This window comes from Takifugu rubripes, chromosome 3, assembly GCF_901000725.2.
Source record: "Takifugu rubripes chromosome 3, fTakRub1.2, whole genome shotgun sequence".
Lineage (NCBI taxonomy): Eukaryota > Metazoa > Chordata > Actinopteri > Tetraodontiformes > Tetraodontidae > Takifugu > Takifugu rubripes.
Genome location: NC_042287.1, coordinates 589382 through 612253, shown reverse-complemented (window position 1 = coordinate 612253; position 22872 = coordinate 589382). Strand labels below are relative to the sequence as shown.

The 22872-nt window shown below is 47.3% G+C and overlaps 1 protein-coding gene across 4 annotated transcripts; it reads right to left on the bottom strand.

The window, feature by feature from the left end:
• On the bottom strand, positions 1–22872 carry LOC101064459 (PDZ domain-containing protein 4-like). Of its 4 annotated transcripts, none has more exons than XM_029834354.1 (18): positions 22469–22872; positions 19387–21095; positions 10783–10824; positions 9903–9999; positions 9410–9656; positions 9241–9319; positions 9042–9140; positions 8901–8963; positions 6966–7067; positions 4716–5131; positions 4460–4637; positions 3959–4379; positions 3498–3885; positions 3374–3426; positions 2755–3101; positions 2368–2508; positions 1383–1495; positions 1–1292 (listed from the first exon to the last, which is right to left on the bottom strand). In XM_029834354.1, the coding sequence occupies exons 2-18, from the start codon at positions 19444–19446 to the stop codon at positions 1082–1084; spliced, it is 3057 nt and encodes a 1018-aa protein (XP_029690214.1). In that variant the 5' UTR covers positions 19447–21095; positions 22469–22872; the 3' UTR covers positions 1–1081. The 4 variants fall into 4 exon arrangements, with proteins under 4 accessions (XP_029690214.1, XP_029690215.1, XP_029690217.1 ...); XM_029834355.1 differs by having other exon boundaries at positions 10783–10821; XM_029834357.1 differs by having other exon boundaries at positions 3959–4343; positions 22469–22871.

Below are 22872 nucleotides of genomic sequence, written 5' to 3'. Positions count from 1 at the left end.
TGACAATCAGAAGAAAGTTTATTGTGCAACCACATTAAGACAACATTGTTGTAACAGCCACGACTCTAATTTCAGCTACATTCACTTAATGACAACAGTCATTTCTTGATAATTGGACTTCTGTCTTCAATTCTGTAGAATCCCGACCGGGCAGTGGGGCGCCGCGCCAGCCTGGCTCCTCTTGATGAATGACTTCATCTCCTGCCAGATGAAAATAGAACCTCTCCCCTAATTTCATTCAGATTTAAATTCCTCTGCACCACTAAAATATCAGCTACAAACAAGAGTTTAGATGGAAGGAATACTGTAGGTCCACCATGAGCACAGAACACAGAACACGGAACACACTGCAGCATGCAGCTACAAAGAAAAATTACTCAAAAATAAAAATATTGGGTAAAAAATAGACTGTTACAAATGTTTGGCTCAGAGGTCGTTTGAATACAAAAGGACAAATCTGGGATTAAAAACCCCAAAAAGGTGTTAATTCTGTGAGTTGAACTAGTTAAACCAGTTCAGTGAGGTAAACCAGTGGGTGGGTAAATGTAATGGAGCGTTCAGGCAAAACATCAAAGGTTCCCAAGTTACATGTCGGAGCTAAATGGTTGATGGTTTCCAGTCTGTAACCATGAGTTTCTACTGGGAATTGATGTGCTCACCATACAAAGAGCATGCACCTGACCCTGTTGACATGGTGATGTTTACTTTGAAGGGAGAACTGTTGGAGATGTGGGTTAGTTGGACATGCTCATCATATTTTCCATTAAGGCCAGGAACTCTACAAGGGTTCCTGGTAGGGTTCTACAAGGACTCAACAAGGGTTCCTGGATCTTCAGCTCCAGCACAGAATTCCCAACATTGTCATTAAAGTTTCACTCAGTTCCCCAGAGTCCTGATAGAACCAGTGCACTTTAGTGGACCTGCATTCTGGATCAACTGGAATTGAACTAATATTTACAGGAGGTCCAAGTGGACCGGTCCAAACCCAGTCACTGCTTCTCTCCCCTGGAGCCACAGGATGAAGGGCAGAAGGTTCAGGTGTAAGATGAAGCCGTCTCTTCGGCAGGTTAACGTCCCCCCATCACACCGTGGTCACAGACAACAGCGGGTTGTAAATTTTCTTCCCGTCAGGGGACCTTGAGCCATGAGCCAACAGCTCCTTTATGGTGATCCAGTTGTCAAGGATACGGCGGTTCCTCCTCCTCATGATTTTCCTCTGGCTCAGGGACAGGATGTTGCTGCTGGGGTGAAGCTGGGGGTTGTCACTACCTCTGGGTTGCGATGAAGAGTCCCTGAACATAAACCCCCAAACACTTACATCCCTCTTTGAAATCAGGCCCTTTAAAATCCTGTGTTTGTGTAATGAATGACTGATTCTGCACCTGTCTCCTCTCAGGTAGTCCAGCCGGCTCTGCATCATCAGCTCTCTTCTTCGTCGGTGTTCTCTAGCCCTCAGCAGCTGCTGTTTCCTCTCCTCTTTGCTCCAGTATCGGCCCTGTTGGACAGAGAATAAACTGGTTTTAACATACATTTTAGACTGAATGTGGAACTATTTACCTCTCCTCTCCTCTCCTATAGTGATTGCTATGAATATCGACACCTGCAAATCTGACACCCATGTCCTCAGAAAAGGCTGGAATGCCCTCTCTGCGTGAAGGATGAGATCCTGCCCCAAGAGGGGGGAGTTTAAGTTTATTGGGGAATGGACCCAGAGATCCACGAATGGATCTGGGCTGTGTCAGCAGTAATGTGGACTTTTCATCGGTGTGTTGGGGTCAAGAAGGAGTTCAGCAAATGGCAAAGCTCCATCCTACCTGGAGGAGCCAATGACACCTTATCAGCCCAATAGACCGCTCCGCTCTCAGAATACTACTCTCCTCTCCTCCCCTCCTGGTCCTGCTCAAGGTTTCTTCCTATTAAAGGGGAGTTTTTCCTGCACCTGTTGCTTCTTGGGGGTCAGGCCCTGGGATTCTGTTAAGTGCCTAGAAACAATTTTGATTGTACCAGACACTATATAAATAAAGATTGATTGATTGATTGATTGATTGATTGATTGATTGATTGATTGATTGATTGATTGATTGATTGATTGATTGATTGATTGATTGATTGATTGATTGATTGATTGATTGATTGATTGATTGATTGATTGATTGATTGATTGATTGAGAGCACAGAGCAGCCAGGTGGCTTGGGCATTTGAGCAGGAAGACTCAGGACCCGCTGAAAGGTCTCTCTGCTAACATGGAAGAGTCTGGAGTCCCCCAGGAAGAGCTGGATGAAGTATGGGTTTCTCTTCTTAGGCTACTGCCCTATGGATAGCTTTTTTTGGTGTGTGTGGGGGGGGGGGGGGTTGCTGCTCTGTACCTGCTTCATCTCACTGGCAGCGTCATCATCAGTTGTCATGCCGCTGCGCTCCTCTTTGATCTTCATGGCTCTGGCCTTCAGGAGACGATCTCGGACTGGCCGCTTGGTCACATATCGAGTGCCGTCACTGCGAATCTTCACCTGTAAAATAGTGTCAAAGCTGGTTTCTTTGTGTAAAGGAAACTAAACCTGGACAGTATCAATGCTCCAAACCTCCTCTGCATCAATGCCGACAGAGGAATCTTACATTCTATATGATAGCAGGTGGATGTTACCATCTCTGCAGCATTCCACATCTGGAAATGCCTCAGAAGATGCTTTTGACTACCAGAGGATGAGTTTGGGTTTTTTGGGGGTTGGTTCTGGTTAACAGTTTTCACACATCACCTTCCACTCCATGCGCTGCGGTGAAGCCGTTGATGATGAGTGCGTCATTCCCAACGGTAAAGCTAGCCCTAAACGTGAGAGGCCGACCTGGTGGTCTTCCAGCCCACAGGGTGCACTGGTGATACTCCTAGGACTGACTGGTCCACTGCTGCCAGCGGCTGCCCCTCTCTGGTCCACGTCCACCCTCACTCTGTCTCTGGCTCGTCCCAAGGGCTCCACCAGACCATCAGAAGGCAGCGTCATGCAGCTCTGGTAACGCTCTGGCAGTTGGTGATGGTTCTGCCGTCTTCGACTAAAATAGGGACTGGATTCTGCACTGGCACCTCCAGGCCTGTTGATGACTCTGCCTGTGGTGACAAAAAGGGTAGCATCATCATTTTTGGGAGAACATTTATATTTTTTGTCTGTAATGATCCTGATATCTAATAGAATCTATGAGAGCCACCATTTACCGGATGCCTCATCAAGGCCAGAGAATATCACAAATGCATCTTTTTAACAACAGTCCAGTTTAAACAGGGGTCGGGTTGTGGTGCTTACAGGGTTATATAACCAGTAAACGAGTTTACCACCCAAAAACCAACTGACAAGAAAGTGCTCCTGCATCAGCGCTGCGTACCTGCCCTGCAGCCATCAGCTACACCCCGTCTTAGAGGTGAGTCCATCAGAGACCTGATGACAAAACAAAAAATGCTGAATTTTACAGCAAACCATCAACCAACCAAAAATCTCTCAAAAGGAACCTCAATTTAGAAGGTGTAGATGGGGTGGAACTGGAGCCAATAGTTCCGTTCCCATTGGCTATCTCCTGCTTCCTGTAAGTGCTGGGGGAGAAGTTACAGCTGAGGTTGGAGTGACGTCTCTCTCTGTCCCAGTCCTGTCTGCGGCATTGCGGAGTCGATGGGAAACTGGTGGGGGGGAGGGATCCAAGTGAGAGAAGGGAAGGTGGGGACAGCACCCTCTCTGCTTCCTGGGCAATCTGGTCTGTGCTAACAAGCGGCGTGCTGCGGCAGCTATCCCCTCCGGTGTTGTAGGCGCTGGAGGTGTCTTTATCGTCTGAGCGCTCCGGGAGCTCATTAATGGCTGACAGCTCATGGTGGTGAGGGTCATCCTCGTTGTCATTACCCAGGCCTACAAATCAGTTTACATTCAAAGCAAATCTATAGCTACACCTTCTGACAGAAAATATAAATAACGGGCCTACCTGCTTCGGCTGCCACCGTCTCCTCCAGCATCCAGGCTTTCAGGCAACGCTCCCTGAGCTGCTGCATCTTTTGTGCTCGCAGGACGTTACGGCACTTGAACTCCAGGTGGCGCAACTCCTCCTCAATCAGCGCCATCTCGTGCTCACTGACGGCCGTGTTGCAGTTCGCCTCCACCCCTGATGAGGACAGAAGTGCCTCCTCTTCTTCTCTTGCTCTTGTCTTACCTCCTGCCTTGTCCTCTTCCTCTACTTCATCATCACCACGGCTGATTCTTGCCGCTTCGCTTTGCTGTTTGTGTCTCTCGTACTGACACTTGATATCCAGCAGTTCCTCGTACCGCTGAAACTCTTCCTCAGTCAGGCCGGGCATCAACATTATCACTGGCTGATGAGGATGAAGATGATGCTGCAGGTCAGAGGCCAACACGTAGTACACACACAGAAAAGATTTGTCATGATAGCTTGTTTGTCAACATGTTGTTGCCTGTTTTTTATGTTTACCTTGAGCTGATGGTGGTGGTGGGGGCTGTACGCCCCTCCACCCGCTCCTCCCCCAGCTGTCCAGTCCACAGGAAGAGGGTCGGAGTTGGGCTGGAGTTCTCTCTGGCTGAAGAAAGGAGGGGTGGTGTCTCCTCGGCCAGGACTGGGGCCAGGCCCTGGGCTTGGCCTGGGACTGGGCCTGAGGACAGAATGAGGCTTTGGTGTCCAGGCTAGATGTAAAGAATATCTGTGTCCAACCTCTCTTCCTCTTGCCTACCTGGGGCTTGGTCCCACTCTGAACTTTCTGGCACTTCCTGGGGTGTTGGTGGTGTTGGTGTTGGGGGCACTCGTCTGGTCGCCTAGTAGATCATGTTCGGACGACTCCTCGTACCGAGTGCTGTCATCAGTCCTGCCAACGCCGCTGTCCAGATCCGTGCTGTTGGACAGCAGAGGAGCCAGGATCAGCAGAGGAGGAAGGGGTACAGGTCTGTCCTCATGCTCCCCCCGCTCTCCTTCCTCCTCCTCCTGCTCCTCGTCCTCCTCCATGTCTGTGGGTCCTCCTGTACCGTCCCACTGCCTGGCTTCTTGGCAAAGATGGTAATACCCAGAGAGGTGAGAGGAGTTGAGCGAGCAGGTGGAGGTCCCTCCTCCATTCAGAGACATTTCCATGTCTTTCTCACCAACATTTTCACTCTGAAAAGACAAATACACAAATTTAACAACTGAACAACTTGACAAGTCCTGAAGCTCAAAACCTGGGATGTGATTCACACATGGAGAAAAACTGGTGAGTTTAGACAAAAACAGAAGTACTTCCTGCCAAAACAGAAGCACTTCCTGTTTCTCCATGATGGTCAAGACAAGGAGGACACGAGGCTAAAGCTTGTGATGTTGGAGGCTCCTCGAGGTCCTTGGGGTGCCGACGTCCCATCCATCATCCATCCATCCATCCATAATCCATCATCCAATATCCATCCATCCATCCATCCATCCATCCATCCATCCATCCATCCATCATGCATTCACCCATCCATCCATTATCCATCCATCCACCCATCCACCCATCCATCCATCCATCCATCCACCCACCCACCCATCCATCCATCCATCCCCCATCCATCCATCCATCCATCCATCCATCCATCCATCCATCCATCCATCCATAATAACTTCAACATTAAGACCTTGCCACCTCCTGTAACTCTTTGATGGGTTTCTTTGTTCTTGTCCTCTTTCCTTCCTGTCTCTGTTCATCAGCAGGACCCCCCATATCTGCCCTGATATGTCAGCATGTAACCTTGACGACAGAAACTCGGCCACACTGGATTACTTTTCCCTCCTTATCCGTCATCCCCTGATCACTCCTCTCTCCACCTCTGCACAGACATTAAAATAACATGTGTACGACGGTACAGGTGATTAGCCTGCCTGTAGCAGTTGTGTGTAATTATGGTGTTGGTATAAACTGTGGAGTTATGAAATTATTAACACTGTAAAGACTGTCTGTCTGTCTGTCTGTCTGTCTGTCTGTCTGTCTGTCTGTCTGTCTGTCAGAGGTGCTGACCTAAGATGATCTGAAGCTAATTTAGTCCAAGATGCCAAGAAGACAGAGACACCAGGAGGACATTTTGAGGACAAATGTCTCTGCATTATTCAGCTGTCTGCTGACTTAATTGTGCCGTCAGTCTTTTTCTGCAGCTCCCTTCAGGTTCCATCCCTCTAGAACATCCAGAACATCCAGAACATCCAGAACATCCAGAATATCCAGAACATCCAGAACATCCAGAAAGTCCAGAACGTCCAGAACGTCCAGAACGTCCAGAACGTCCAGAACATCCAGAACATCCAGAACGTCCAGAACATCCAGAAAGTCCAGAACGTCCAGAACATCCAGGACATTCTGTGTCCTCCTCAACTTCAGCCTGTTTACTGCTGGAACATCGACTGAGCTGCTTCCATCACTTCTGTTCTCTAGATGGATTCTGTTAAATTTAAACTTGGCTAATAAATCATCCGTCCTGACGATGCCTGAAGGGCTACAGCTGCTCACACACACATGCACACACGCACACACACGCACCCACACACACAGGGACCTGCTGTCATACTACAACCATTTATCATGACTGTGTGTGTGTCCCCATATTTGCTGACAGAGAAGAAACAAATTTGTTCATTTCAGTAAACATGAATGAACATACATGCACGTGCACCTGTGTTGTATTTAATTTTTATCTTTTGAAAAGATAGACAGATAGATGGATGCTCATCTTTCCACCAGGAGGCGCATCATCTTCATCTAAGATCTGTTAAACAAATAAGTCATCAAGCTAAAATGTTAAAGTAACCAAAAAAAATCATTTTACATAAAAAAGATTGTTGTTGTTCTGTGGTGGAGAATACTGAAGTGTTGTCTAGAGTCTGAGGATGTGAAGGAACTGAGAGACGTTCCTCCTCCTGTCAACAGGGAAGCTGCTGAAGAAGATCCTCCAGGGGCCCTAAACTGCACGGGTGTCACGTGTTTCACCTCCACATCGGGCCGAGCCAGCAGCAGGGAGAAGTTAACGCTGTCCTCTGTGGTCAGAATGGCCACGGCCTCCTCACGGTTCTGGATATCCACACCGTTGATCTGAGGAGAGGCAACATCTCAATCATCTGAGGAACATGTCAGGGTTTCATAGCAACAATCAAGACTTTTCTTTGGTTTTAATACACTTCTTGATGAATTCAGTGACACAGGTGATTGACAGCTCATCTGAGGTCTGAAGGGGTCACATGACAGGAAGTGATGTTCCTGGCTCCACTGTCAAACGCGTCCTCGAGAGGCTCCGTCCAGAGCATCTGACAGCGTCCTGACAGCTGCCATGGGAACAGATGCTGGCATTGTTCATCTGCTGCCCGGTAACCATGGTGACGGCCGGTGCTGCCGTGGTGCCTTTTCCCTGATGCTGCTGTCTCAAAGGTGAGCGCAGCCAAGAGGATCCAGGAGAATTGTCCTTCAAACCCCGTAAAAGCAGTAAAATTCTACAACAACTTTATATGATGTCATTTATAACATAACGATTTATAACGGTTTAATGATTAACCCCACCCCCTCCCACTCAGTCTATTTTTAGGTGCAGTAACTGGGCTGCAGCTCGACGTGACTGGACACGACTCCTCCGGGGTTCAGATGTACATTTGCAAAGTTGATTTGAAACTATTTTGAGTTCTAATAAAATCACAGAATTCATAAAGAAAACAACTTTAAATCTGCAGGTCAGGGCATCTCTGAGAAACCAGAACCAGAGGAGACCGGTGGCTTCAGGACCAGTCAGAGATCCTCTTGTTGTTGCTGGTGGTCCATCAGGACCAGTTAGAGGTCTTCTTGTCATTGCTGGTGTTCCATCATGACCAGTCAGAGGTCCTCTTGTCATTGCTGGTGTTCCATCAGGACCAGTTAGAGGTCTTCTTGTCGTTGCTCGTGTTCCATCAGGACCAGTCAGATGTCTTCTTGTTGTTGCTCGTGTTCCATCAGGACCAGTTAGAGGTCATCCTGTCATTGCTGGTGTTCCATCAGGACCAGTCAGAGATCCTCTTGTTGTTGCTGGTGGTCCATCAGGACCAGTTAGAGGTCATCTTGTCATTGCTGGTGTTCCATCAGGACAAGTTAGAGGTCCTCTTGTCATTGCTGGTGTTCCATCAGCACCAGTTAGAGGTGTTCTTGTTGTTGCTGGCGGTCCATCAGGACCAGTCAGAGGTCCTCTTGTCATTGCTGGTGTTCCATCAGGACCAGTTAGAGGTCCTCTTGTCATTGCTGGTGTTCCATCAGGACCAGTCAGCGGTCTTCTTGTCATTGCTGGTGTTCCATCAGGACCAGTTAGAGGTCTTCTTGTCATTGCTGGTGTTCCATCAGGACCAGTTAGAGGTCTTCTTGTCATTGCTGGTGCTCCATCAGGACCAGTCAGAGATCCTCGTGTCATTGCTGGTGTTCCATCAGGACCAGTTAGAGGTCATCCTGTCGTTGCTGCTGGTCCATCAGGACCAGTTAGAGGTCATCCTGTCATTGCTGGTGGTCCATCAGGACCAGTTAGAGGTCATCCTGTCATTGCTGGTGTTCCATCAGGACCAGTTAGAGGTCATCCTGTCATTGCTGGTGGTCCATCAGGACCAGTTAGAGGTCATCCTGTCGTTGCTGGTGGTCCATCAGGACCAGTTAGAGGTCATCCTGTCATTGCTGGTGGTCCATCAGGACCAGTTAGAGGTCATCCTGTCATTGCTGGTGGTCCATCAGGACCAGTTAGAGGTCATCTTGTCATTGCTGGTGTTCCATCAGGACAAGTTAGAGGTCCTCTTGTCATTGCTGGTGTTCCATCAGCACCAGTTAGAGGTCTTCTTGTTGTTGCTGGTGGTCCATCAGGACCAGTTACTTGTAATAAGACTTTTTAGCTAAATGTGACCCAGCAAAGGTTGACTTAACTACCTGGAGTATTCGGTCGCCCTCTCTGATGCGCCCGTTCTTGGCTGCGATGCTGTTTGGGTTGACCTGTGTGATGAAGATGTGAGACAACCGTTTACAGGCTGAAGACTTTAAGGACATGTGTGGACAACGTGTGGGTTCCACCTCTCCAACATAAATTCCCAGATCGTCCTCGTCGTCTGTCCTGTAGCAGACGGTCAGACCCAGCTTCTCCTGCTGGCTGGACTTGTAGAGCTCCACCTCCTGGTAGGACATAGAGCGGAGGAGAGACTGAAGCTGCATCTTCACACTGGTCCATCCATACATGCATGCTTGTGTGTGCTAGGCATCAATGGGATGTCACCTCGTACTCCAGGTCATCCTGCCGGTCCACCTCCTGGTTGGAGATATCCAAGTAGTCACCGTTGTACTCAAAAACACAGCTGCAGACAGAGAGACAGACAGGAACCAACTGTCACGTCTGACTGGTCTGGTCTGAGGTGTCCCCCTACCAAAAACAGGTGGGGACGTACAACTCATCCAGCCCATTTGGTGCCATGAGGTGAGGAGGAGGAGGGGAAGGTGGTGGAGGGGAAGGTTCGCGGCCCTGGTGGTGGAGGGGGTGGTGGTGGTGACGTCCTCTGCTCTTCCCCACAGCCACAATGTTTTGGAAGGTGATGTCAGTCTGCGTGCCGCTGTCAACACAGTTGGGGACTGAAACCATGGCAACGGAGTAGAAGGAGCTGCTGCTGGTCCCATTCGCGCCACAGCCAAAGGTCCCTGAAGGACAGAAGAGGTGAAAGTTCACAGCCAGAGTCAGGCTGCACAGGCCAGAAGAGAATATCGGAGGTAAAAACAGGCAAAAGGTAAGTGACAGGGAGAAGGTGCAGACTGATATCAGATCTGATCAAAGGGAACGTCAGGAGACCTGAGTTGGACCTGAAGAGCCATGAAAGCATCAAACAGAACAACAACAGCTGGAAGCCTCAGAGAGATGAAGACCGAGCGAGTGAACGGTTGTGTTACCTCTCCTCCTGTGGCTCTTACGGGCCCCTGGCTGCAAAGACTCCTGGGAGTTCTGGGGCCTGTTCAGAGGTAGCTGAGAAGGTCTCTGTCCTCTTCCCTGAAGATGAGAGGAGGGGAAATCTGGTGTTAGCTTCAACCCTGTGCCCGTGGAGACTAGCGAGGGTGGTTCATTAGTAGGGTACTCTGTCGTCTGACAGGATCTGAACCAGTTCCCCACAGTGACAGTGTTCTTCAGGTTCTTAGTTCCTGTTGATGGACCGAGGTCCCATTCTGGGAACCCTTTGAGAGGGATTTATTGCTTATTTTAGGCCTGGAAGATGCTGAATAAGGTTGGAGCTTTAATCCAGAGTCTCTTTTGAAGAACAAAACCACTTTAATGAGCCTCTTTAGACTGGTGAAGATCCTGGATGAGTGAAAACTGGGGAATTTCAGCTCATTCTGAAGCTCCAACAAACATCTCGGCCGACTATCGCCATATTAGTTACCACGGTTACCCATTAAAAATGAACATGATTATTTATTATTTATTATCCTACATCATTTACTGGTGCACATGTTGAGATTATTGGCTGAGGTGTCTGTTGGGGGTCCAGGAAGGACTGTTACTGAGGCGTCCGTCAAAGACCAGCTGTGATTTACTGTGTCTGCAGGACAGAAAAACTAAGGAGCAGATGGAGATGTTAAGATATGGAGAGAGCTGAGAGGTTTGAGCTGTGGAACAGATGAATCAGTGGACCGCTGACAGTCCAGGAGGGAATGTTCCCCATCTATCAGCAGCTCTTCAGGAGAGGAACCTTATTAAAGATGATGGATGGAGAACAGTCAGTGAGGAGGAGCTGCAGGAGCCCTGGGAGCTGACGGATGCTCAGGCCTGTCCTACCTTTCCATGTCGTTCCACGGGTCTCAGGGAGATGCCTTTCTGCTAATGAGACACAGACAGAGAGGGACAGCGGTGTTACTGAAGGTTTCCAACCATGTCTCCACCAAAACAAGCTCTGACTCTTCTCAGAAATAAAGGAGCTGATTCCTGGAACACACGGACGCAATATCATCTTTAAACGTCTCCTGCAGGCCAAGCTGGCTCTGCTCAGGATCTCTGACTGCCTGTCGGACTGACTGATGGACGCCGTCCTCCAGGGGACACGTTACACATGTTGCAGGAGGAGCTGCTGCTAATGTAACACACCAGCACGGCTCCAGTCCGTCACACAACAACCAGACACTCGTGACGACATTAGCATATAGGATATAGCTGTTAGCAACAGCAGCGTCACTCAGGAGGAAACACCTGCTCACACTCATCGTGGAGGCGGGTATGTGTGTGTGTGTGTGTGTGTGTGTGTGTGTGTGTGTGTCCCAATATACAAAACTTGTACTTATCTCTGTTGAAGATAAAGCCTGCGGAAACAAATGCAGAGAAAATTAAAATGCAAACTACTTTTGCTGGTGACACACACACACACACACGCACAGACACACACACACACACACACACACACACACACGCACCGACTTCCTCATGAATACTTGCATGGCTGCACTGAGACTTCACTTATCAAACCTCCCAGTCTTTGTGTCCAACCCAATTGTTATGCATTACATGTCCTCTGCAGTAGTTTGGCTGTGTGTGTGTGTGTGTGTGTGTGTGTGTGTGTGTGTGTGTGTGTGTGTGTGTGTGTTTGTTGTTAAATAATTGAATTGAATAATTTGTCTCCACGCCTCTAAATCCTTCTTTACTGATTGATTAGTTAGTTACACTGTTAAATGACTCTTGTTTAAAAAATCATTAAGCCAATCAGGGTAATTGTGGGTGGGGCTTGTTAACAACTCCACCCACAATTGCAGCAGATGTTTATAGCTTCTTAAATTAGCTGGAACATTGACAACATTCTATTTTATTGCTAATGTTGGCTGTTTTATGCGCTATGATAAATTCATTTGTAACTTTTATGACCTTAACAAATCATGTTCTCTTTACTTCCTGTTGTGATTAATCAGACTGAACTGAGAAATGTGCTTCCTGTGAGGTTGGAGTGTTTTAAGTTATTTCAGTTGTCTGAAATTGTGCGCCCCGTGTGTGTGTGTGTGTGTGTGTGTGTGTGTGTGTGTGTGTGTGTGTGTGTGTGTGTGTGTGTGTGTGTGCAGGGATCAGGGAACTGTGAAATGAGAAGCAGCAGAACTGATGTTTCTGTTTGTTGTTGCAGGATTTCTCCTCCAACCTGCTGCGGTTCACATCAGGAAGGTCGCTGATCAGAGAGTCACCTGTGTAACGGCTCCACTAGACTCCATTAGACCTAGCCACAGGTGAGCTATTGATCACCACAACTGTGTCTCTCTGGTGGTGTTCAACAGTTTTAATTGGAAGATAATGAAACTGAACTTATTAGCATCTCGGGGAAAAAAATCTCAAAATTGACTGTCCGAACATTTATGTTGTTTGTTTGTTTGTTTACTAAAGGTTCTAAAGGCCAGTAAAGATGCTTGTTTCCATATTAGGCTGATTTAGGTGATGTGGGTGTTTCTTCTCTTCAGAGCCTAAGCAGAAAGGAAGTATTGATCGGTTCATATTGGAAGAGGAGACGTGTTTTTCATGCAACAGCACATGAACATATGGACGCGGAGTCACGTGATCACGCAGCTCTACCAGCATCTCCTGGGGCTTCAACACGCCTCCTCCAAGCCTTCATTAACTATTTACTGAGAGCATCAACGTTAATTTCCATCCCATCTATCAACACGCAGAGAGGGGGAGGCCGGGGGGAGGTGTTGGCATCCATTTCCCAGCATGCCGAGGTGAAGGCAGAGCTGCTGTAATAATCCCCAGGAGAGAGGCAGCAGCCTGAGCGAGGGATCAGAGAAGAGAGGAAGAAAGGACAACTTGCAGACAGAGAGGATAAAAGAGACTCTCCACTTCACCTCTCACCTCCATCCCTCCCCTGGACTCCAACAATCTGATTGAAGTCAAGCTGAGGGTTGAAGGTCTGGTGGACTTGGATTTACTTGCCCACAGCTCTGTAAATTCCTGCCTAGCTGAAAGTGATCTATGGAAAAGAGTCTTGTTTGTTGTGACCTCTTCATCAGGAGCTTCTCCCAGGCTCTTTCAGACTCTTCCAGGCTCTTTCAGACTCATCCAGGCTCTTTCAGGCTCTTTCAGGCTCTTTCAGGCTCTTTAAGACTCTTCCAGGCTCTTTCAGACTCTTCCAGACTTTCAGACTCTTCCAGACTTTCAGAATCTTCCAGACTCTTTCAGGCTCTTTTAGGCTCCTTCAGACTCATACAGGCTCTTCCAGGGTCTCCCAGGTTCTTCCAGGTTCTTCAGTTAGGCTACTGCAGTGTCACTGCTATCAGACATTTAATGACCATCAGTCTCATTTAAATCAGTTTTGTTAATCTAAGTCCTTCATGTATTTTTGTGGTGGTGGTGGTGTGTGTGTGTGTGTGTGTGTGTGTGTGTGGGGGGGGGGGGGGGGTCCAATCACCCAACACTGAACCATTGCGTCAATGGGGGAGGGGAGGACACAAAGGGGAACATTTCTGGACTGAGCTGTCTCTGTGGAAGAGGAGGGTATTTCTACACTGGGCACTTGACAAAGTGTGTGTGTGTGTGTGTGTGTGTGTGTGTGTGTGTGGAGGGGGGGGGTTGTTATTGGATTTGGAGGTGTCCGGCTGGACGTTTAATGGTTTGATGACAAAAAGCCATATTTGCAGATTAGTAGCACAAATGTAAATGTGTCAGAGGAAATTCCTGGACAACAAGCAGCCAATCACCTGTGTTGGTGTCTGCATTAGCCAGAGCGACGGGGGCAGTTAGATCAGCTCAGGGTAAACCGTGTTCACGCCCCCCCTCAGGACCGCCACTGCTGTCTCTCCATGGAGGACATCAGGTCGTTTCAGACTCCACAGCTAACAACGTAACGATGAACCAATGAGTTATGGCTCTGCTGCACATTCAGGCGTGACACAGATCCTCACATCTCAAACACCAGCCAGAGTGGTTTCACTGCCGTGCACCTGCACCTTTTACAGTCCGTCCCACCTCTGATCATGGTCCACTCAACGAGCAGAACCAAAACTCTGACACTCGGACTTTGGATTCCCTTAGGAATCAGCAGTTGTAGCTCGGAGCTGAATGCAAACGAGCCGTAACCTTCCCCCGGAGTTCTAGAGCTTCTGACCCTCAGAGGATCAACCTGCTGAGAAGGTGCTCAGCTGTAGGACCTCCAGCAGCCTGTCAACGGTGAACATGTCTTATATTAGCACACCTCTGCATCGTTGCACCTACACACACTCCATCACTGGGAATCTCTCAACAGGTGCACCACAGGTAACCAACTATAGGAGCTATTACGTAAACACTATTTATACTGTGTGATTTTTGAATTTGAATTTTTTAATGCTTCTATCGAACTGCAACCAGGAAAAATTCCCCATATGTGCAATGTACGAACTAGCCACCTGCTAGCGCTGCAGCTAGCTAGCTAACTACTGCTTAGCTACAGCTCAGTGAAGAAGATAAACTAGGTTCAAAGGTCAGGCAGTTCAGGAAGGTGGACACACACAGAGCTTCTCTTGGACTCTGGTACGACTTCATTTGCTACATGCTAAATCCATGTCAACCAGCCCAAAGGAATGATGAAAGGTTGGTTTTAAGGTCCAGCAGACGTTAAATATGTCTGTAGGTTCCCACTCTACAGCTTACAGGGGTCACCTGATCCACGAAACATCTCTGACATGTTAGTGTCATGTTAGTGCACAACAGGGGGTGATAAAATGGAAATAAAGTCACATCCATCCAGCTTCTTCAGTAAAGGCTTTCACACTGTAAATGTTTAAATGTAGCTAGAAGCTCCTCAGGAAAGTAAGACTTAAACCATCAAAAGTGTGTGTGTGTGTGTGTGTGTGTGAGAGAGAGAGATGAAAATGATGCACTAACAGGTGAAGCTGATCAGCTGCTATGTTCTCCTCATGTTCTCCCTAACATCCTCCCTCTCTCCCTCTTGTTCTGCTCCTTTTCCTCCCCCCACCCAGTCAGTCACCTCTTCTCCTCACTTGGCTGTCAGATTTGTCTCAATAGGATGCTGTTGCCACGGTAACAGAGACCATTAGAGAAGCTGTATTTATGCTTTCTCACACTGGAGCTGGCAGTTCTGCTATAATAAGAACACACACACACTCACCCGGTAACGTATTGCGTCACTTCTTGTCTTCTCAGTCGTTCGTTGGTTGCACTGTGCACGGTGTGTTGTATTCACTTTACTTAAAATTGAACACTTGGTGTGTTGTATGTCAGGTTCCCAGTTTCTGGGAACTCCTTTGCAGGGCTTCTCCTGCGGGGGGCGTGGTGGAGCCGGTGGTGCCGGGGACTGGTGCACCTGCAGACTATCGGTAATCAAGCCACCTATTTATGGACTGTTCTCACGGGTGGCCAGCGTTGCCGTGTTTTGTCTGTTTCGGAAAACCCCGGCTACACCCAATTGGACTATCGTAAAGACTTTTTCCTTCGTGGATTACTTTTGAACCCGTTCCTCGGACAATCGTTTATCTATTCCCTTCGTGGACTGCTTTTTGTTGTAAGTTTTCATTTTTCTGTTTGGGTTAAGAACTGAGTCGTGGTTGAGTTGCACGATTTTCTGTGGACATAAATAAAACTCCTCGGAAGACGATACGCCACTGTGTCCTGCCTGCTTTCGGGTCCTAATACAACCGCTCGTAACATTGTATTCACTTTACTTAAAATTTGAACACTTGGGACATTCTAGTCACCTGATAACAACAGTGAGAAACAACCCATATTAAACCCACGGTACACCACCACCCGCTTCCCGTGGCTAACCGTTTTTCCCCACTCGGCGACACACCCGCTAAGAAACTGACCCTGGTAATTGGCGACTCTGTTTTGCGCTGCATGAAGCCGACTCCAGCGACTATAGTTAAGTGCATTCCGGGGGCCAGAGCAAGCGACATAGAAGCAAATTTATGGCTGCTGGCGAGACGTAAATGTAAATTTGGTAGAGTTATTATTCACGTTGGAGCAAACGACACCCGGCTTAGTCAGTCGGTGGTCACCAAAATTAACAGGGTCGGTGTGTAACTACGCAAAAACGATGTGGGACTCCGTAGCATTCTCTGGTCCCCTCCCCAATCTGGCCAGCGATGAGATGTTTAGCCGCATGTCATCGCTTCGTCGCTGGCTGTCACGGTGGTGCCCCGAAAACCAGGTGGCCTTTATAGATAATTGGAGCACTTTTTGGGGAAAACCTGGTCTGATTAGGAGAGACGGTGTCCATCCCACATGGGATAGTGCCTCTCTCATTTCTAGTAACTTGGCTAATTTTATTAGACCCAAAGTGACCTGACAATCCAGGGTCCAGACCAGGATGCAGAGTTGTAGTCTTACACACCTCTCTGCTGCTTCCTTACAACCCTCATCTGCCAACAATAACATATTTAACACTATAGAGGTAGTCTCTGTTCCACGGTTAAAAGTTCACCAAGCACAGAGCAGGGGAGCGGTCAATCACCAAAATCTTATTAAAATTAATACTAAAGCACAGGTTGGAGAAACTAATAGCACAATTAAGTGTGGACTGTTAAATATTAGATCTCTTCTGTGTAAATCCCTGTTAGTACGCGACCTGATAGCAGATCATCACATTGATTTATTTTGTCTTACTGAGACTTGGCTTCAGGAGGAGTTTGTTAGTTTAAATGAATCTACTCCTCCTACCCATGTTAATTATCATATTCCTCGTGCTACTGGTCGAGGAGGGGGAGTGGCAGCAATCTATCACTCCAAGTTATTAATTAATCCTTGACCAAAATATGGTTCCAGTTCATTTGAAAGCCTGACTCTTGGCATCACCCATCTGAACTGGAAGGCAGAAAAGCCACTTCTGTTTGTAGTTGTATATCGGCCCCCTGCTGGGCCACATTCAGAGTTCCTGTCTGAGCTCTCTGATTTCTTATCTGACTTGGTCCTTAGAACGGACAAAGTCATTATCATTGGAGACTTTAATATCCATGTAGACGTTGTAAATGACAGCTTTAGAAATGGCTTCATCTCATTACTTGAGTCAGTTGGTTTCCTCCAGATAAACCAACCAACTCATAACTTCAGCCACACCCTAGATCTAGTTCTGACTTATGGTGTTGAGGTAGAACATGTGTCAGTGTTCCTTCAGAACCCAGTCCTGTCAGACCATTCTTTGATCACTTTTACATTAATGATTAAGGATTCTTCTATGCTCAGAACAAAGTCTTACTATAGCAGATGTCTTTCAGATAATGCTGTAGCTAAGTTTAAGGATGCGATCCCTGTGCTAATCCCAGGACCACTGTGTTTCCCCAGGGATCAGTCATTATAATCTTAGCCCTGCTGAGGTTGACTCTATTGCTGAAGGTGCAGCAACCTCACTGAGAATCACGCTTGATTCTGTTGCCCCCCTGAAAAAGAAAATAGTAAATCAGAGGAGGTGTGCCCCCTGGTATAATTCACATATCACGACCCTCAAGCAGAAAGTGCGAAGACTAGAAAGGAAGTGGCATTCTTGTAAAATAGACAGCTACCATGTAGCCTGAAAAGACTGTCCGGTAGTTTACAAAAAGGCCCTTGTTCTTTAGTGTCAGGTTATGTCCCCCGGTCCTACAAGGTGGCAGTGATTAAGCCGTTGCTTAAAAAAACATCACTGGATCCTGACGTATTAGCAAACTATAGGCCGATATCCAACCTTCCTTTTATCTCTAAAGTTCTTGAGAAGGTGGTGGTGACTCAGTTACTGGAGCACCTGCAGAGAAACAGCCTGTTTGAGATGTTTCAGTCAGGCTTTAGAGCTCATCACAGCACAGAAACAGCACTTCTTAAAGTTACTAATGATCTTCTCATAGCTTCAGATCATGGACTGTTCTCTATGCTGGTTCTGCTGGACCTCAGTGCTGCTTTTGATACAGTTGATCACAGCATCCTGTTACATAGACTAGATGGTATCTCATTAACATCTAGTCTCTCTGTGAGGAGTCTTGGAGTAACTTTTGATTAAAATCTCTCCTTCAACTCACACATTAAATTAGTCTCTAGAAGTGCCTTTTTTCACCTGAGGAACATCACAAAGATTAGGAAGCTACTGACGTGGCATGATGCTGAAAAGTTAGTCCATGCATTTGTTACTTCCAGGCTGGACTATTGTAATTGTTTATTACATGGTTTCCTCTTCCCTCCTCTCCTCTCCTCTCCTCCCTCTCCTCTCTCTCTACCCAGCCGGCCATCAGCAGGAGGGTCCCCCTACATGAGCCTGGTCCTGCTCAAGGTTTCTTCCTGTTAAAGGGGAGTTTTTCCTTGCCACTGTTGCTTACACTATATAAATAAAGATTGATTTATTGACTCACACACAAACACACAGACACACATTAACCCTGTCTGTCACAGTTATGGTGTTGAGTGTCTGAATGTTGGACTGTGATTTTTCTTTATTGTTATCCATTACAGGTGGTGTTCACCTGTTATTACTGTTTATCTCCTCTTTATTATTTACAGAATGTCATCTGTTCTAAGTTATATCCTGTGGGTTCTGATTTGGATTTTTAAACTGTGTTATTGTCACATCATCCTGTTCAATTTGTTCTTTAGTGTTTTTGGATGAGCGTCTCTGACTAGAACATTATCACCTGTGTCTCTTCATATCAGTTATTGCAGACTATTTAATGCGAATACATGGTACTAAAGGTGGCACCAGGATGATGATGATGATGATGATGATGGTGATGATGATGGTGATGATGATGGTGATGGTGGTGATGATAATGGTGGTGGTGATGATGGTGGTGATGATGGTGGTGGTGGTGGTGATGATGATGATGGTGGTGATGGTGGTGATGATGATGGTGGTGGTGATGGTGGTGATGGTGATGGTGGTGGTGGGGTGTTGATGATGGTGGTGATGTTGATGGAGATGATGATGATGATGGTGATGATGGTGGTGGTGATGAGGATGATGATGGACATATTAATCCCCCTCCACATGTCTGCTTGTTTATTAAAAAATAAGACAATCAAAGGAAAATCTTAAATCTTTCCAGCTTCATGAATCCCTGACAGGCTGTTTCCATGGTGACGTATCAGAACAGCCAGATGCCATGTGAGCACCTGGAAATATGTGCAGTCCTCGAGACCCACTAAAGCAGCAGCCTTTCCCAGGGTTCTGACCTGTAGTTTCAGGAAATCTGACTGTGATTCTGGAGGACGAGGTAGATCAATAAATGAAATGGTTCCTGGGGGAACTGTAACTACTGCCTGACCTCTGATGATGATCTCTGCAGAACAACCGTCCCCAGTCTGAGAGGGAGTGCAGAACATGGTTCTTCAGTAACAAGAGCACCACCACAGACTGGACACCAGCTTCACTCAGCCTTTAGATTTGGAACTCCTGGTTGAATTAAAGCTTTTCTGCCATGTTTACTGGTCTTTCACCATATGGAGCATTCGTCCTACCTGGAACATGATCCTGTACTGCTCCTCCGGACGCTTCACCACGCACATGTTGCACCCCATGATGCCGTCAGGCACTGGTCCTCCAACCTGACCTCTGACCTTCTGGTGGGATTTCCTCAGCTTTGTTTTAATCCTGATTTGAGTCCAAAGTGAAAAAGAGTGAAATATCCAGGTCCCTTACAGAAGAAGATCCTCCCTTAAGATATTTGTCCTCTTGATCGGAAATCAAGCTGAACCCAAACAGCCTCGTGTCTCAGTCGTTTCAGTGGTGTAGGCTTCATTTTTGTTAGTGCCCAGCTCAAAGTTTGAGGAGGAGTAGGAGGAGGCTGGAGGAGGAAGAGGAGGAGGCTGAAGGAGGAAGAGGAGGAGGCTGGAGGAGGAAGAGGAGGAGGCTGGAGGAGGAAGATGAGGAGGCTGGAGGAGGAAGATGAGGAGGCTGGAGGAGGAAGAGGAGGCTGCAGGACGACAAACAGATGCAGCTTTGAAGAGTGAATAACGGTAATTTAAACTGGGGAGAATTTGAGGATTTGGCCTCGTTAGCAACCTTTGAGGACATTTGAGCTCAAAGGTTTCAATTTAGGAGCTGTTCCTTCTTCTTCAGTCCTGTGGGCTCCAACCTGTTGTGGGCTCCAACCATGTGATCAGGCTGTTGTGGGCTCCAACCATGTGATCAGGCTGTTGTGGGCTCCAACCATGTGATCTGACTGTTGTGGGCTCCAACCATGTGATCTGACTGTTGTGGGCTCCAACCATGTGTTCAGGCTGTTGTGGGCTCTAACCATGTGATCAGACTGTTGTGGGCTCTAACCATGTGATCAGACTGTTGTGGGCTCCAACCATGTGATCTGACTGTTGTGGGCTCCAACCATGTGATCAGGCTGTTGTGGGCTCCAACCATGTGATCAGGCTGTTGTGTGCTCCAACCATGTGATCAAGTTGTTGTGGGCTCTAACCTGTCGTGCTCTCCAACCATGTGATCAGACTGTTGTGATGAGGTTGTTGTGGGCTTCAACCATGTGATCAGGCTTTTGTGATCAGGCTTTTGTGCTCAGGCTGTTATGATCAGGCTGTTGTGATCAGGCTGTTGTGGGCTTCAACCATGTGATCAGGCTGTTGTGCTCAGGCTGTTGTGCTCAGGCTGTTATGATCAGGCTGTTGTGATCAGGCTGTTGTGGGATTCAACCATGTGATCAGGCTGTTGTGATTAGGCTGTTGTGGGCTTCAACCATGTGCTCAGGCTGTTGTGCTCAGGCTGTTGTGCTCAGGCTGTTGATTGGGCACCAAACGGTGAATCTTTGGGGGTTTCTGTGTGTGGAATTAATCAACAGCTGATTATTGAACAGCCTGTTTGGGTCTAAAACTGATCCGGAGTCAGAATTCTTCCTAATTTGTGCCTTGAATCACCACTTGTTCTGTGTTTCTGGTGTGGTTTAGAAACCTAGAGTCCCCTTTCTTTTCCTTTGATCACATTTGTCCAGTTTGGTTGTGTCTTCATTTTAAAGTTGCCTCTTTGGTCCGATTGATTATTGATCAGGTGTTGTTGGTGATTTACTTAACTTATCCACTCCAGCGGCTCGTGTTGAACAAAAGAAAAGAGAAAAGTTTCTTCTTTGAAGCTTCGGTTCTTCACGTTCCACCAGACCAACTTCACAATCCTGCATCCCAGCTCTGCCATGAGCGTCCTTTGCTTGGTGCAGACTCCAGGGAACCTGCAGAAGACAATCAAACATCAGAAAAACTAAAGAATCAAGTGGAGACGGATTCATGAACAGAGATGAAGAGACTTCATCATCATCAGTACCATCACCAGCATCATCATCATTACCACTATCAGCGTCATCATCATCACCAGGATCGTCTTCATCACCAGCGTCATCTTCATCATCACCACCATCATCATCACCAGCATCATCTTCATAATCATCATCATCACCACCATCATCATCATCATTATGATCATCATCATCATCATTACCATCACCAGCATCATCTTCATCATCATCTTCATCATCATCTTCATCATGACCAACACCATCATCGTAATCATCATCATTGTCACCATCATCATCATCATCATCACCATCACCATCATCACAATCATCATCACCATCACAACAACCATCACCATCACATCTTCATCATCACCACCATCACCATCATCATCAACATCAACATCATCACCATCATCATCACCATCACAGCAACCATCACCATCATCATCACCACTATCACCATCATCATCATCACCATCATGATCATCATCACCATCATCACCATCACAGCAACCATCATCATCATCACCACCATGCCCCATGCTAACATGCTACAGCTAGCATTAGCCTCCTTGTCTATCTCTGGAAATCACCTCCACCAGGAGGGAGCGTGAGGTCCTTTCTGTAACATCTACATGGAGAAAGCTGTTCCTTTCTCCATCTTCCTGTTGGAGCTGCTGGTCTGCTGCCTGCCTCCAGTCGGTTATTATGTGATTGAACAGGTCAACAAGAAAGAGGCCGTATGAACCTGCTGGAAAAATCCACATCGCCTCCTAGTGTTGAGGAGGACATGTTCACATCGTCGTCTCCTTTACATGTAAACTGGAACAGCAAAGGAATTCACACAATTCTAGCAAAGCTGGATCAAACTGTTCATGTAAAGGTTCTGAGTGGTTCACACTTGATGAGCTTTTAGTAACTCTACAATCACGTCGAGTCGTTTACTCCTAGATTTTAGTCCTGTTTTGGATGGCTGTATTTGGAAGGTGCCGATTAAAGAGATAAAAAGGAAAACAAATTCAGGTCTGTCCATCGTTGGTCTGTTCGAGCTTACAGCTAAATGTAAAAGTGATAGTTGATATCTTAGAGAATTTACTTTATTATAAAACCAGCAGACTAAACAGCCAACGTAGACTTCAGACAGCTACACGTTGTGGGGAGAACATCATCACATCAAGAAAAGTCAACAGCACAACAGAATCATTCTTTTTTCCAGGGATAATTTTCTGAAGATCTTTTGAAAACATAAATCACGACTTTTGTTTGTTTGCAGAAAATGTGGCCGTGTAAATCAAAGGGTTTGTGCAGACCTGGTGACAGATACAGTGTCCACTCCTGGATCAGCCTGGGAGGAGTAGCATGCATCCTGCTGCTCCTGCTGCTGCCTGCACCTCCTCTGGGCTCCCCACGGCACTGGGACGGTGGCTGGTGGCGTCCAGGAGATCAGATCTGCAGCTCTCTTCTGTCTCTGCTCTTCTGCAGCGTCGTGCCGGAACAACAGCAGCCTCAGCAGAGTCAACCAATGATCTGCAGCCGACAATTTATTTCCCCTCCTCCCCCTCCTCCCTGTCCTCCCCAGTCCTCCGCTCCTCCTCCCACCTGCTCTGGGTCCCTGCTTCCCCCTCCTCCCACTCCTTACACCAGTCTTCTCATTGTTCTTCACCTGTTCATTCATCTCTGTGACAGTGGTAACCCGTCGCCGTGAAGGTGTGTA

What these genes read in the sequence shown, in the direction of transcription:
- LOC101064459 (XM_029834354.1), bottom strand. Translation starts at nt 19,446, where the DNA reads ATGGGGTGCAACATGTGCGTGGTGAAGCGTCCGGAGGAGCAGTACAGG. An exon ending in AGAGTGGGACCAAGCCCCAG is followed by an intron (nt 4,638 to 4,715) that starts GTAGGCAAGAGG and finishes TTCTGTCCTCAG; the next exon opens with GCCCAGTCCCAGGCCAAGCC. An exon ending in TCTACACCTTCTAAATTGAG is followed by an intron (nt 3,427 to 3,497) that starts GTTCCTTTTGAG and finishes TTTTGTCATCAG; the next exon opens with GTCTCTGATGGACTCACCTC.